Source organism: Tupaia chinensis, unplaced genomic scaffold, assembly GCF_000334495.1.
Source record: "Tupaia chinensis unplaced genomic scaffold, TupChi_1.0 Scaffold000416_1, whole genome shotgun sequence".
Lineage (NCBI taxonomy): Eukaryota > Metazoa > Chordata > Mammalia > Scandentia > Tupaiidae > Tupaia > Tupaia belangeri.
In genome coordinates, this window is record NW_006159921.1 from 2,868,238 (window position 1) to 2,885,087 (window position 16,850).

At 45.0% G+C, this 16,850-nt stretch overlaps 1 protein-coding gene across 2 annotated transcripts in view; it reads right to left on the reverse strand.

Annotated features, from left to right (window-relative positions):
• Window positions 1-16,592, reverse strand: part of MSI2 (musashi RNA binding protein 2) — a gene marked incomplete at its 5' end in the record, with an annotated part of 437,589 nt that extends 420,997 nt beyond the window's left edge. For both annotated transcript variants that reach the window (XM_027774256.1, XM_027774255.1), the window contains 3 exon segments: window positions 11,926-11,967; window positions 15,707-15,791; window positions 16,511-16,592. In XM_027774256.1, coding sequence (XP_027630057.1) covers window positions 11,926-11,967; window positions 15,707-15,791; window positions 16,511-16,592 — 209 coding nt within the window.
• Between the last annotated feature and the right edge of the window lie 258 nt (window positions 16,593-16,850).

Here is a 16,850-nt window from a genome sequence, read left to right on the forward strand (position 1 = left end):
GGCAGGACCTGTGCTCAAAAGAACTGTAATTGAGGGAACCAGCAGTTAGTGTAATGGCTATGTCACTGGACTCCCACGTAGTCGACCGCGGTTCGTGTCCCGGACCCGGTGGCTTAAAACTCACGCCGGGCGCATGTGCGTGCGTGCCCAAGATCCCGAGAGGAGAATGGAGGAGAAGGGATTGTGGCGTGACCATCCCCCCTGGGGGGTGATTTCTCGCTTTCTGTCTCTATGTCTCTCTCTGTCTGTCTGGCGAGCGCACGCGCCCTACAGTGAAAATCTCTCAAAAGAAAAAAAAAAAAAAAGAACTGTAATTGAATTCTTTCAGCAAGTGCAGCAGAAGAATTCATAACGAGGTCCCCCACCCCCACCCCCACCGGGTCGGTCTCTTCTTCAGTTATGTGGATGCAGCGAAAAATCATTTTTAACAAGGATATGGAACGTGTGTGGATGTTAACCTGAACATCATGTACCACAGAAGACAATGATCAAATCCAAGGATTTTTATTTTCAAAGCAATTTAAGTAAGGCATTCTGCCATCATCAGCTTTACTACCCCTATTAGTATAGGAAAACAAGTTCTGAACCCAGCTCCCTAGTGAAAAATACAAAATTTGTATAATTAAAATTATACTTGTGAAATTCAAACACACTTTAATTTCCTAAGGGCCCCCTAATCAACTCAGAAGTTCTTACTAAAACCAATTATCTGCTTTGAAAACCGAAGAGGAAACATATACATGTAGCAGTCTTATGGAGATTCCCAACTCAAATTTTTTCCTAGGTTCAAGTGTCCTAATTTGATCCTTTTTCCCCAGGTGGAAGGGACAATGAACCTATTGGTTGGTTTTTTATTATTATATATGTAAGGTAAAACATTCACATTTGTTTGCCTCTAGCTACAGAAATGACCTACTGGAGCAATATCCTAAAAGGAATAGTTGAAAAGAGTAAAAACCACACACACACACACACACACACACACACACACACACACAAAAGGCTTTATCAGGCCAGTCCTATTAAGGGACCTGGATCCCAGATGGCCAATCATGATTCAAATCCCAGCCCTGGCAGCTTCAAAAATAAGTCAGGGACGTATATGTGCATGCCCAAAATCCCAGCAGGATGGAGAAATGGAAGAGACTGCAGCATGACCACGTCCCATGAGGGGATGACCCGCACGCCCCAGCCTCCCATCTCTGGCAAGCACATGCACCCTCTGGCCATAAGGAAAAAATACAATAACTACACTATATCAATAAATACACTGTGCTTCCACCCACCTCACCCCAGGCCCCACCTAGCACCTAGCTTTTTCCTTAAGGTCTCACAGCAGTTTTCCAAGCACTTGCCCCTTACTGCTTAGACAGGTGGCTGTAATGAGGAATGAGATGAAGACTCCAGCTTCCTCTCTGAACCAGGCTGACAACAGAGCCAGGCACTCCCAAGGTGCTATTCAGGAAGTCAGAAATACCCAGGTTTCTCACCTCTTTACCAGGTAATCTCCCCGAAATGCTGCAGCTTTTCTTGAGTAACTGGACATTCTCACATAAGGGCAACATGAAAACACAGAATACTCTTCAAGACTCTAAGATATTTAAGAAGCAGTGGTGGCAATGTCCCATGTATGTCTCCAATATGAAGAGTTATCAGTTTAGGGCCCTTTTAAGGGGAAGAACAAAATAAAAGCTCTAACCAACAGGTTTTCTCTTCTTTTCTCCCTGGAAAGAGAATATTGACGTTTCACACTCCTGGCTTTGTTGTTCCCACAGTGCCTGGCTCTAGAATGGCCGCCTCGCATGTCGCCCACCCCGGCTCCCCTGGGTACCCAGGAAGTAACACGAACACCTCCCAGTCTAAAACTGGACTTTCAGCAGATGGGAAGTGCACAGAACTCGCCACGCATGGACCCTCTTGGGTGGAGAACACCACAGCAAACCAGACGGGGTCTGGCTTAAAACTTCCATCGGAAGACTTGAGAAACAAAACACGTGTGTGCACAAACACTGGCACCTACGCACGCATGCAGAAGGCAGCTCTCAGCTGAGAGCAAGCAAGTCATGGGAACTGCAACTTGGCTAGTTCCTGGCCTCCCTCCCACCAGAGCGGTCACCTCATTAATGTCACTCAGCATCACAGTTTGCTACACTAGGTCTTTCTGTACTTGGTTCCCGTAGGCAACCCAAAAGCCGGCTTCTATTGTAAACTTCTAGTCTTTCAACAAAACTATCCAAAGCTTTGATTGGAGAAAAGAAAAAAAAAAAACTTTTATGGGGCCTCCCTTCTCACTCTGTCTCCTCCTCCAGTGCCAGGGCTTTATTCAAAATCACTACACACACAAATCATGCTCTGAAAGTCGTTTACAATATGTCAGCTTAGGGGAAGGAAAAAAAAAAAAAAGACTACCGTGGCCCCTTCTATTTGCAACTGCCCAAAGAGAATAATTCATTTCAGTGGAGGATATGGATGAAGCCCTGAATACATTCCTATACCGTTTTCTGCCCTTCAAAACAATAAAAATGTAAAAACCCAGACGAAAGAAGGCCCGAGGTGGCAGAAACGAGAATCTCTTGACCCCCAAGGAATTTATTCTCCTGGATCTTCTGAAGCACTCTCTCCCCAGAATGCATCATCAAGACCATTTTATTAGATTTTTCTAAACCCTTGAAATTGTCACATAATTGAAACAGAAACAGCAATTTAGAGCTCTGAATGGATTTCTTAAAAAAGAAGACTCCGTGCTTGCCCAACATCCCTCCTTAACTGCTCCTGCCCCTAACCTAAATTTAAGGCCCTTGCACACAAAACCCTATTTATCTTTTAAATCCTTCCCAGCCATAAAAGTTATACATTCCCCTAATGCCTTAGATTTCAGGACATTTGGGAGAAACTCACCCCAGACAACAGGCTAAAAAAAGAATCCATTAGCATTAACTCGCCTGTCACAGCCAGTGACAAATAAATGAATGTGATGCTTTCAGATCAGTCACTAGGAGAACTACCCCAGGCAGATAAAGACCAGGATTGGGGGAGAGAGGGCTCCCGGGGAGACCTCTCACACAGTGGTGTCTTAGCTGCTACCCAGTTGCTCCCCAGGACTTTACTCTCAGAGGCAGCAAAAACACAGGCATCGGTCGCAGAAAAGGAAATGAATTTCGAACATCCATCAGGCACCCCAAGATAAAGGGTGCGTGCTATCTCGTCACGAGAGCGGGTACCCCGACAGGCCTGGCCACTGACACAGAGTTTTCCAGTCTCTCGATGTGCTTTTCCATTTATCATGCCTAGAAAGGGGCCACAGTGCCAACCACTGCACGAGCTGCTAGGTAAAGTCCTCCTATGACGCGGGCAGTGCCACATTTGGGGACAGTAACGGATCACGAAGGCTTCCACTGCACCTGGCATGGACCGATGCTCCCAAGCCACTTACACGCTAACTCGTCTAATGCCCTTAACCATTCGATGATGGACGTACTGTGGACACCCCTATTTCACAGATTAAAATGAAGGCATAAGACCATTAAGTGATTTGTCCACAATTCCATAGCTGGTTTACTGTCACTTAACTATACTAAATAGGCTCTTTGAAAATAGGGAATAACAAATAATCTGAAGCTTCCCGGGCAGGTGAAAACAAATTACATTCCTCCACTTGAGCGTTTTATAGCATTTAGACAAAGGGAGGATCCCAAACTCTAACTGCTCCTATGGAAAGCAGTGGGGCTAAATGGTTAGGGAAATGAGGCCTTAGCATTCACACAGTCTCTGGTCCAAAGGCAACCCTGAGCCTTGTTAGCTGTGTGGCACTGGGAAAGCTATTTACCCTCAGGCCTCAGTTTGCCCATCTGTCAAATGGAGATAATACAAACTACTGCAGAGGATGATTGTAAGTATTGAATTATGGGAGACTAGGTATACAGAGCCTCAGTATTGTGCCTATTATACTAATTCACAATAAATAATTTCATTATTTTAAATGAAGGTTTCCTTTTTTGATTATTCAAAGGCTCAGAACTAGAGTATAGCAGCCAGGCACCTACCCTAAAACTAATTTTCTGGGTGGCTGGAAGCATGGTGCCATCTAGCCTCAGAAGACAGCACAGGGGATGCTCTGTTGCCCTTGCAGCCCGCTGGGATACCTGCCCCTGCTAGGCCAACCATTCCCAGCAGCCGCTACCATGCCCCACAGGATGCTCGGCCCCAAGACCACCCCTGCTCACCTCTCACACCACACAGCAGAGGTCGCGATTCCAAAAACCCAGTTCCTCGGAATCCCCAAGCAGACACGACCGGCGAAGTCACAGGCCAGGCCGCTCTGAGCCTCAGCACACTCACCTTGGAGTCATACAGGCAACGTGTGAATTCCATCTGGAGAAATGACCTGTCCCTGCCACACACGGTGAGGTCATGATCACAGCTGTGATGATGACAAACTGCAGAACAGCAGGACTTTGTCTATGTAGGGGGCTCTTGTGAAGGTCAAGGTTCCTGGGAGCTGCTGACACCCCAAAGATCAGAGGTGGCACTGGCCAAGAGCATCATCCTAAAGAAGGGTCTGTAGCCAGAGAGGGCACCGTCTGAATTAAAGTGAAGCCACAGTCAGGACTGCAGGGTTCACGCTGATACTGCATCAGCCATGGCCCACCTGTGGAGCACACCCAGTAGCCTGCACACACGTACGATGGGCTCCCCACAACCGGCCAGTAAAGCTCAGACTCATTTGCTCTGCCTGGCACTCAAGGCCCCACATCTGGCCCCAACTTACTTCCTAAGGCTCATCCCAGATCGTCCGCAGCACACACCCCTGCAACGGCTGCACACTCTGACCTTTTCTAGTCCCCAGTGGGAAGGGAGAATGACATTCCTGCCATTCTTCTTTCTTACCTGTTCTTCAGGATCAGGGCAAAGACCACGTTGTCCAAGAAGCTGAGCTCCCCCTTCCTCTAAAGCCGTTCCTACCTCTGTGCTGACCACATCCCTTTGTATCGCAGGCTACCCGCCCCCAACCTGGCGCCAATATCCTTGGAGACAAGAATACCCTTGCGTCTCCTCGGTCCTTTTTCATTCATTCTACCTAAATGAAAGTCCACGATGAGCAAAACTGCCGAAGTAAGAGCTAAGAGGGTTCTGTTTGCTTAGTAAAATGTGCTTGTGCCCTTAAACGCTATTGTCCAGCAGAGGTGATAAGGCAACCTAAACATCATACAATTCAGAACACAGTGCCTGGGGCCAGCAGGTGGTGGTGTGATGGTTGAGGCGCTGGACTTTCACCTGGCTGACTGCGGTGTGAGTCCCGGACCCGGTGGCCCGAAAACCATGACAAATAGATAGATAGATAGACAGACAGACAGACAGACAGATAGATAAATGTTTTAAAAGAACACAGTACCTAACCCAGTTCTCTGCTGCTGAGCAGAAACTTGGGAAATTATTGAGCCACTGAAAGCAGCAACTGATTGTATTAAAAGACAAGGTCATCCCAGCCCCCACCTTCACTCTTTCTGGTATTCCTACCAGACATATTATATACAGTCATCCCTCAGCAGCCATGGACGATTGGTTCCAAGACCCCCCGACAAATACCAAAATCCAGATACTCAGGCCCCTTGTATAAAATGACATCATATTTGCATATCATCTACACGCACTCTCTCCTCTGCTTTAAATCATCTCTAGATTATTTATGATACCGAATAGAATGTCTATACGTCATTTACATAGTACTCAGCCCATGGCGAATTCAAGTTTTGCTTTTTGGAACTTCTGAAGTTTTGTTGTTGTTATTGTTCAAATATCTTGAAACCTAGGGATCCGGAGGGTAGACTGTACTTAGCTTTCTTTGCATTGCTTATCGGCCCCCCAAGAATGAAAGCTCCGTGAAGGCAGAAACTTTGTCTTCTTCTCCACATGATCCCCAGAACTTCAGTGTCAGGCACACAGTGGATGTTCAATAATGTTTAGTGAATGAATGAATGAATGACCACTTAGCCTAATACTTAAAAGATGTAGGTGCTTGGGACCAGCAGTTGGTGTAATGGCTATGTCGCTGACTCCCATGCAGTCAACCGTGGTTCGAGTCCCAGACCCAGTGGCTTAAACTCACGCCGGGCACATGTGCATGCATGCCCATGATCCCGAGAGGAGAATGGAGGAGAAGGGACTGTGGTGTGGCCATCCCCCTGGGGGGTGATTTCTCGCTTTCTGGCTCTCTGTCTCTCTCTTTCTGACGAGCGCACGCACCCTACAGCGAAAACCTCTCCAAACAACAACAACAAAAAAAGTAGGTGTTCAATAAGTTTTTGCTGATTTATTACTCTTAGAAGGACGATAGCCAAAGAAAAGGTAAATGCTGTGGAAATCCAGAGAAAGAAGTATTACTTCCAAGAGAACAGCTTGGTGGAGAAGGTAATGATTAAGCTGGGCTTTGAAAGAAGTGTCTGGATGTGAAACAGGGAGAAGGGAGGGCAGTGCGGAGAAGGAGACCCGCAAACGGTGAGCTGTTCAGAGAGGGGAGAACGAAAGGTCGGAGAGGTGGGGGATAAGCTGGGAAAGATCCCTGCCGTACAGATTTTGAAGAACCTTAACTACCAAGCTAAGAAGTTTAGACCACATCAGAAAGCACAGGTTTCCCACATCCCTCCAAAAGTGGGTGCTTTTGCACAGAGTTAGCAATTAACGAGGATTAGACGAGCTCGTGTTAAATGAACACACCAGATCAAACAAGAGGAGCGAGATGATGAACTGTATCTCCCTTGGGTGTGTGCGGGGTTTTCGGCCAAAGAATATTCGGGTTTAAAAATACAAAACAGGACAAGAAGAATGGATGCTGCCTCCAGGGGCACCTACGATGGTCAGCTAGCTCCTCAGGGACCACCTTCCTTCTCCTCCCTTCCTGGGGGACAGAGGAGGCTCACCTGTCTGCCAAAAACATTCAACAGAACACGGGAGCTTCGCCGTCCTAGTAGGCTGACCTTAACAATGAGATGAAAGCATGTGAGGTAAAGCCAAATCCAGAGAAAGGACATTTGTAGGACGAGGTGCCCCTCCTCCATGAGCTGACACCTGCTACTGCCTTGGAACGCAGGAAGGCGCAGTGTTCACAACAAGAAAGAAGCTAAGCCACTAATCCTCCAAGGTGCTCGCCGTTGTGGAAAAGGGCTGCAGACACGCCACCACTGCCTCGTTGGAAATGAGAAAAACCGCCGGCAGTCTGTTCACTGTGGCTGCCGCGATGACAGCTGCGGATCATCTAAGATGGCACGATGCTAGAATGACCTGACCCACGGCAGCAGGGGAAGGCCAGATGCCGAAAACTCACCCTCTGCCCTTGAGGAGCTGCCAAGAAACCGTTCCCCCGGAACAGGAGGTGTGCGTGTCAACGTGTGTGCTGCCACTGCACCCATCTGGATGCTTGCTTAGCAGAGAACCTTCCAGGGCCCTGCAGCCACATCAGAGGACAGACCGAACGGGAACTGGAAAATCTCACTCTTAGCTCAACCCTGCGACAGCTGACCTGGACCAACCAACGCAACTTGACAGGGTGACAAAGAAAGGCTGGATTCGGCTCGCTCAGTAATCACTGAGCACCAGACATCACTGGGTCCCTGCCATCAGGGGGCTTACATTCTAGTTAAAGTATTTTTTGTTTGTTTGTTTGTTTAAGGTCATTTCACCACTATAATTCTTTTTTTTTTTTCTTTTTTCTTTTTAGAGACAGGCTGGCCTCAAACTCATGATCCTCCTGCCTCAGTCTCTCAACTAGCTAGGATTACAGGTGTGCACCACTGTGCCTGGCTCACCAACGTAATTGTTTTGACTCCGTTAAAATAATTCTATAGTGATACTATCAGCAGATATTTGCTGGGTGCTACTTCCTGTCAGACTCCCAGCCTTTACATTTTGCATTCCTCCTCAAGCCAACTACATCCGGTGGGCAGGCAACCATTGGGGCGGCATCGATTCTTGCCTTCTATCAAGCCCTCTTTGACGGAGAAAGTAACCAAGGTCCGTCCGGAGGAGCATCAGTGATTCACCCGGGGAAGGCAACTGGAAATAGGTTGAAGACAGAGCTCTCCAGGGATCAGCAAATAAGGTTTTGGCCTGTCTGATTTCAGGGAGGAAATGGTCATTGGGAGGTGTGGGGGAATGTTTTCTCACCCCTGAGGATAACGAGGACAAACAAGGTGAGTGACATTTAGACTCCACTCTTGCCAAAAGATGCCAAGGATTCTCTCGGTTCCTCCACACAAGGAAAAGAACCCACAAAACTCTTCCAGACAACCAATGCTTCTGCCGGAAGGGAGCAAAGGAATGATACGCAATGCTGGATCATTTCTCCAATGGCCTCAAATTAAGTCATCTTTTCAGAGTACCAGGACTGTTTTAATTTTTAAAAAGAGAGTGAGGGAAACTCTTACATATTTTACAAAATGAAATAATCATCCAGAGAAATAGGAAGATAGAGAACAGACCTAACTTCTTCTTCTCCTGATCAAAATGTACTTCACTAATTAACGGCCACTAGTCTCCAAAGAGTCACCCCCTGACTAGTTAACAAAGCCCCACTATACCTTGCTGGAGCTGTGAACATTTACATGGCAAAAGAGGATAAATTAACTGCAGGATCCAAAACCCTTCCTTCAGTCCTGCATTAAAATTCTGGTCCAAACAGATTTTTATTTATATGATAAAGAATATTATGACAGTACTAAATGAAGTCTGTTCTTCACTGCCACGGATTTTCTTTTGTATTAAGTTACAGTTTCTTTCCACTAGTCTTGTTTTAACACCTCCACGGAATATTTCTCTGGTGAGTGTTAGCAAGGAGGGATGGTTAGAAAGCAAAGGAATGAGTCTTAACTGAAACTCGTGCTGACATATCATTTACAAGCGCCTCACTCCATCCATGACGAGGGGCCGCTACACCCCTCTAACCGTGACCCTAACACACAGATGCAGAAGTTTTTCTGAAGGGAGAGAAATAATAAATAAATAAGCCCTGGCATAAAGTCCTACCCTCCTGTTAGCCAGCGTTTGGCCCCCAATGCTAACTTCAGTCTGAAATCCTAGTGGCCAGACTCAAATTCTCTTGGAAAATGACCACACAGAGGGAAGGCACTTTCTCCCAACTCTGCACTCATTCCCAACTACCCTACAACCTTGATAATTACCACCCACCGGTTGATTCATAGAGGTTGAGCAATCCCAGAGCCATCTGAAAGGATGCCCTGAGGGGTCAGATGAAGAGATACTGCAACACCACAATGGCTGGCATCTTGGGGAATGTGAATCACCCAAGAGCATGGAACCTCCAAGTCCCAAGACTTTGGCTGTGGCTCTGCTCATCACAGCCTGCTGACCCCTCTGAGTCTGTAACAGGGGTGACACCCGCAGTACCCCCACAAGTCGGCACAGTGGCAAAAGATCCATCCAGTCCTGAAGGCAGGTTCCCTGGGCGCATCACTTTAAACCACTTCTCAACCCAACCATGCCTTGGTTTTCTTATCTACAAAACAGATCATTCTAATTCTCCCCTCATAGGGCTGTGGTGAGGACTAAACGAATAAATGCACATAAAGTTCCCTACAACAGTGCCTGGCACCCAAATTCAATTACTAACACTATTATTATATTGTTATCACAGGAGTGGTGCAAGGGCCTAGTAAAGAATAAGAATAAAAATAGCAGCTAACACTTACGTGGTATTATCATATACCAGGTCGTTTTTTTTTTTAAAGCATTTTTCCTTTATTAATGTATTTAATCTGCAGAAAAACTATGAGGTGGGGTAACTGAGACTGAAGGAAGTAAAACACTTTGCCCAAATTCACTCAGTTGAGGGGTGCAGTCAGCACCTGAACCCAGGGTGTCGAGCTTGCCCACCATCATTAACAGTGACGATTCAACCAACAACACAGCGACAGTTAGGAGTTATGTGTGGATCTTACCACGTACCATGCTCTTTTATTCTTCACACAAACTTTCTGAGGGAGCTACTGTCATCACACGCATTTTACCAGTGAAGAAACTGAGATTAAGAGAAGGTGATGGATTAGCTCAGGGATAACAGTCAAATACCACAGGAACTGGGATTCAGACAAAGATAATGAATAACAAAGTCTGTTGTAGAGTCAAGTATGCGGAAGAAGTAAAGTACGATTAAATCCCTAGAGTTCCATGGAAAATTGTCCTTCCCCCACTGGTGCAATGTTAACACACATCGAAGTCTGACAATTCATCTATGAATACCCCAGACTTGAGGTTCAGGGGCGGGAGGGATGCACACTTTGACCCATTCTAGCAATGTCTTGTTTTCAAGTTGAACACGTCAACAAAAACCTAAATATCAGGACACATTAAAGTGAAATATTGCATTTTAACTTAAAAAATCAAAATAAAAAAAAAAGTTGAGGAGTAAGGACAAGAAAGGAAGGAGAAAACAAGTCAAACCCATGTTTTGACCAAGACAGGGTTTTTTCCTGTTTCCCTTTCCAGTAATCTGATCCAGGGACTGAGTGATCGAATGACTAACCTGGAAACTTAAAGATTCACACGTATGGAAGAAACAGCAATTCTTCCAAACCCAGGAAGTACTGCTAATTCCAGGAAGCCTTCAGAAATGTGAAGGATCACACACAGTTTGGAAAAACAACTAGAACAATTAAGACAATCCCAAAGTTTGTTCTAAGTACAGAAATAACCTAACCTCTTTAGTTCATTAACTTCTATCATTTGCTTAAGCATTAGGGGGAAAAAATGCCTAAAGACACTCTCTCATTATATTTAAAGAATTGTGTTTTCCTTCTTAAAAAGGAAACGGGAGGAAGGAAGAGAAGGACAGAGGGAGAGAGGGAGGTAAGAAAAGAGAATAAATCAGATGGCAGCCTCCAGACCTGAAATTCTCAAAATCTCATCCAAACCAGCCAACTTTTTCTTTCTGGATGTGTAAAACCATTCCTCCCTTTACACAATTACACTGCAGGGAGGCCATGCTTAAAGAAATAAAAGTGAATTTGCTAAAACCAGACTTTTCCCTTTCTGAATTACAATCAAAAGCGTTAAATTTTCCCATTGCCCTACAAGTGTGTCAAGGCCACAAGAGACAGGAAAAGTATTTCTTCCAATGTTGGTTAACTATAATTAAAATGAATAAATCTAACAGGCAAGCCATAAGCCTTTCAAATTTCACCTGAGGCTTCATGCAGCTATGTTCTCACAGCCACACCTGGCAAGCTCGGTGAAAACTATGTTAACTACACACTTCTAAAAAAGTGAAGCCCTATCTCGATTCTTCAAGCAAGTCTTGTAGCACCACTCCTGTAGGGTTACAACATTTTCAGAGCTTCTCCACCCAAGCACCGGCACTCACACAAATAAGAAGCACTGTTGGTTTCAAGGGTGCTGATTTATCCAACCAACCTGAAACCAAGCTATCTCCTGCTTCCTTGCTCAGATTTAGGGCTCTCTGGGCCTACAACATCGCTTTTTCCATGAAAAGGTGAGCTGTTTACTTAAATTCTACTCTTCTCCATTAACTCCAAGTTGTAAAGCTTCAAGAAAGTACCCTCTAAAAAGAGACACAAGCAAATCTTCAATGTTTCCTGATAGGATCTTAGCAATGCTTAAAAATAGATAGAACGCTTACATAAATATTGCAACAGGCAGCTCCACGTCTTCCCATTATCTAGCAGACTGGTGCCTGCTCCACGCCGGATGCTCGGAACCCACTCGGGATAGTAACGTGGAGACGTGGTTATGGCACAGAACGCTTTGCCTGGACTCTCCCCACCGCGTGTTGACTGATACCCCAAAGGAACTGCATACACCAGGTTTCAACAGTCACTGTCAATGCTCTGTTTGAAATTTGAAATCCATATAACCATCTCTCCGTGCCAAAACTCTATCGTTACTTTTCCTACTTACCTTGGGTTGCGCTCGACGAGGAAAAGCAACTTTGGGGTCAATCTGGGGAAAGAATGGAAAAGTAGGGCTCAATGAACTACAATGAGGAGAAGAAAAAAAATATATATGATTAATTATATAATTATTAATCACTCATTTCTCAGGCTTCGAACCCAGCTTTGCATAACTTTCCAGGCAATTCAAAAGTTCCATAAACTTTGATCTCCACTTGAACTATCTGTCCCCAAATGTAACTACTATAGCTGGCCCTTCCGAGAGGTCTCACCAAGCATTTCAATGTCTGATGCTCTTAATAAACCAAGCAAAGGGTTTCTCTTCCACAGACACTGAATAGTAAATGGTACCTGTATCTAACCTGCCATGCATGGCTGGGAGTAAAGATGGGAATGTCATTACACTGAAAAAACTCATCACCTGAAAATTAAATGTAAGTATCTTCTAGCAGTAGATAATTGGATGGTATCTCTTCTCCCTGATGATAACTAAACAACCCAGGAGAGAAAAGAGATTCCAAAAAACTTTTAAATCAACATCCCAAAACCCACAGTCACTCAACAACGTGGTGCTCTGCTTGAATTAATTCACTCATTTTAAACCAGAAAAGTTAGTCAAGATTAATCATGTAAGGTCATCCGTTCTGTAGTTATGCCTCTAAAGAAGCAAATGTCAACATTTATAGAGCATGACTTGAGTTTAAAAAAAAAAAAAAAGAAAAAAGTGAGCACATGAGCTAAAATCCACCTGGATTTTTAAAATCTAAGAGCAACCTAAAACCCAAATTAGAAAAGAGAGACCATCATGGAGTGGGGGGAAAAATTACTGAATAAAAGGAGAAGTCAAAATCTATACAATAACTAGGCAATTTCCCTACTCCAACCTCGATCCCAATGGAAAAACACCCCCCACTTCAGATCAGACACTTGCAGAGCACATGACTCTCACTCAGGGACGGGCTTTACAACTTGAAACAATTCCCACAGAAGCACTTGAATTTAACAGGCTGATCTGAGGGGGGAAAAGTTCTTGGATAAATAAAAAGAGGAGGGAGGGAATAAAAAAAATGTATATTTCCATTGTTGGTTTTCATTAGATTTCTAAATGTCACAAATCTGTGGGTAAAATTCAACACAGAGAGTGGCATGAATATTGCTACAAGTTATTTATTTATAGGCTTTAACTTTCATATTAAAAATTTTCCCTTTTAAAAAGTAAAGCTAAACCTTGTGTTCAATTCTGCCATGAGTGGGGTTGGGGGAGGGAAGAGCAATCCTTTGGGAAAAGCATAAAGGTTCATGACAGAGTTCATTTGTCCCCTGACTTATAAGGGGACTTACATGTAAGACATCCAGGACTTACTGCTTTTATTAAAGTAGTGTAGAGACCTAAAATACAGCTGCAGTGTTTCCTAACCTTTAAACATCACCTGAGAAATGAGAGATTACTTTTCAAAAACTAAAATAGACAAAAAGTCTCTTATCTAGGAAACTACCCTTTCGTAAAGATTAACATTACTGCTTCTACAGGGGTGCCCAGCACTGGCTAGAGCGTGTCTACCAGAGAAATACAACAGGTGTGGATTTTCCATTCTGTTGACCAAACTGTAAGACAGATGTGTCTTTTCATCAGCAACCCCCGTCAAGGGGTTTTTTAGCTGACCAACACACAATCACAATCAGAAGTCACCTTGTGTGTAGGGTAAAAGGGGAGGAGCATGACAAGGGAGGAGGAGGGGCCAGGAGCTGGAGAGAGTAAGGTGCAATCAAAAATGTGAACACGAAAAATTAAAAAAAATCCCAAATTCCATAAGTAAAAGCCAATTCAGAACTCCTGAGGTGTGTGTGGTCGCGTTAGCGCGTTACAGTGCCATCACAGTTCTGGGTGCAAAGTGTACACGCTGAGATCTCGAAAGGAGAGGAGGGGGTCAACGTGAGTATGGCAAATCCCAACCTTTTGCACGTCCCTGTCAACTATTAAAAAAAAAAAAAAAGAAGAAGAAAACTACCAAAAATTAAAACATTAGTTAGTTAGGTACAGCTCTACTTACTGGATCTACAAATCCTCTAGGAAAAGACTAGGGTGCTAATTTGGGTGTGAATGGCCGTTACCTAAACAAAGCTTTTAAGGTAACGGTAAACAAGATCCTCGTTTCCATGTCAATAAACCAACCGCTTCTGCCTCCTGTACTGAACGTTGAAACAAAGTCAAAAGCTAGGTTATACTAAATAATAGTGACCAAAACATGTCTACAGACAATCAGGGAGGGTGAACTGCAGGCTTTGCACCTGACACTGAGGGATCCGACCCACCAGCTACCATAGAAACCAAATCTGATTTCTCCCTCCCAGGTAAAAAGGAGTGGGTAAGAAACTCCAATAAATTCCCAAATTTACATTGAAATGATTTTCCTTTTTAACTAGCTTTTTCAAATGACTAGGCAAGAAGTTAAGGATAAAAAAAAAAATTCCTCAGACATCCATTGTCGCTCTACAAATAATGATCCTAAAATTATTTAAAAGTACGAAAAGGCTAGGCCGCACCGCATGCTTTGACAAGTCCAGTACAATTAATAAAGCGACTAAGAAGGGCGGGGTCTTCTCTTGGAGGAAGAGGGGCACAAACCTGACCTCCTTGATCAGAAAAAGAGGGTGAATGTGCAAAATCAATTCGAGCTCAGAGAAGGTTGCCAGGGTGTTGGGGTTTTTTCTTTTCTTTTATTCACTTTCATTTAATGTTCAAGCCAAAAGGGACTTAGGGATCACTTCATTTGATTTATTTTACTGAAGAAACTGAGGCCCCAAACAAGGAAGGACTTGCCCCAAGTTCATAACTGGAGGTTCATCCCTTGCCCTGGCCCACTACCCCACCATTGGCAGCGCAGTGGCTGTACCTTAATGTCATTTTATGGCCCCTACTTTAGGCAGATACCTAAAAATGGTGGGGAAATTCTGGTAGACATGAAGGGAAGCGAGGAGAGGCAGGAAGCCAACTCCAGGGCTTAATTAATAAAACACTGTGAACTCCCCTCCCCCCACATCACCATTAAATTTATTATTATACACTGACACTCTCTCTTCCCTTCCTTTTCTGACCTTCACCTAGAGAATTTCCCCGCTTCCACTCCAGATTTTAAAAACTTCTAATGCTATAAAAGTACCCACAATAAAAGGAAAGGATCTGAAAAGGAAAAGGGAGAAAAAAAATCACTTTGAAACCCAACCCCTTATCAGCCTTAGGTTTCACGCCATCTGGAGTCAGCCAGTGGATGCCCAGCTAGGCTCTGCTAGCATTTCGGTCTCTTCACAAACCTCATTCCAAATCCCAGGTGCCCCAAGAGGACCTGTTGCCTAGACCTGTAACCAGGGCCCCCTCCCCTCTTCTCCACCCCCGGCCCCCTGGGTGTGAAGCAGCCCTTGCCTTCTCCAAGCCGATGCCCAGGGCCACAGATGGCAACGAGAGCTGCTCAGCTGACAAAGAAAAGTTGCACTTGGTCTCCGGTGGAGTTTCTCTGCGTGGTCCCTTAACTGGGAAGAGAGCCTCTCCCCAGCCGAGCCCCCTCCCTGTCCAGTCTAAGCTTGGCAGCATCAGAAGCTGCAGAGGAACCGACTCTAAAAGGAAAATCCCAAACCCAGCCACCGCAGCAAACTTTTGAGCCAACTCCCAGCTCTGTTTAAAAGTACCCAGTTCTAGCACAAATGCAAAAGACGACGCTGTCCCTTTAAATGGGGCTGTCAATGCCCAGATCGTTCCTGAAAAGGGACAACAACAACAAAAAGCAACCTACCGTCTTGGAATCTAACTCATGGTGGGGCTGACCTAATACTTTATCTACACTTGCAGGGTCTGCGAACGTGACGAACCCGAAGCCTCTGAAAGGAGACAAAGAGGGAGAAAAACAAACAAGAAAATGTGACACCGTTGAAAGCAACAAGGAGTGAGACCTAATGCAGAATAGGGAGCAAAAGTTGCCTCCCACGCACCCCCCTCTCCCACTCCTCGCCCCAGTTCCCCTCCGGCCTACAGCCCTGCACCTGGCCAGACAAAATACCAAGGCGGACGAGAGAAGTGGACCGGGGGCAGGGCGGTGGAGGTAACTTGGAAATGCGGGTGCCTCCACTCCGGCCACCTCGTCTCCTCGCCTCCTCCCCTTCCCTTTCTTTAACGCTTTGTTTTATTCCGAAGAAAGCCCGGCACTTGGTAGAGACTCGCCCACCTTCCTAAGAGGGGGCTTAAGAGTTTGGGAAGCTGGGAGTGTGAGGGAAACATACATTTAAAAGGGGAAGAAAAAAAGAAAAAAAAAAAAAAACTATGGGAAGTGATCGAAGCTTCATGTCATTTAAACAAGAGAAAAAGAAGCGACGGGAAAATGCCTTAAAGCGGAGGGATGGGCATCTCTGACTCCAGAGTTCAGCCCCAATTAACAATAACCTTTGGGGTTATGGGGGTGGGGGGCTTACAGCGACACGAAGACCAGCAACGCGCCTGAGCCCCATTCTAAATCCGCTTAGCTACTTCCGAAGACACCTCCAAAAATAAAACTTAAACTTTGTTCTAAAATAAAGACAAAACCCAGAAGGGAATGGTTTACCTGGAGCGTTTCGTAGTGGGATCTCTCATGACCATACATTCTCTAATTTCTCCAAATTTGCTAAAATAGTCTCTAAGGCTATCTGTAGAGAGAGAAAGAGAGAGATGGGGGGGGAGAAGGTGTGGAAAAAAAAAAGCAATGCAAATTTTGATCAAGGACAAAAAGCAAAAGTAGTTTTCTGTTGTTAATCTGTTTTGTTTTTGCATTTTTTGCACACGCGGGGGAAATTTAGCTACAGAGGTCGCGTAGAGGGCTCGGAAAGGATTTGCTATTTAAAAAAATAACCTTGCACAGGAGAAGTGGGGAGCCAATGGCGGGGGGGGGGGTCCTACCCCTGGAC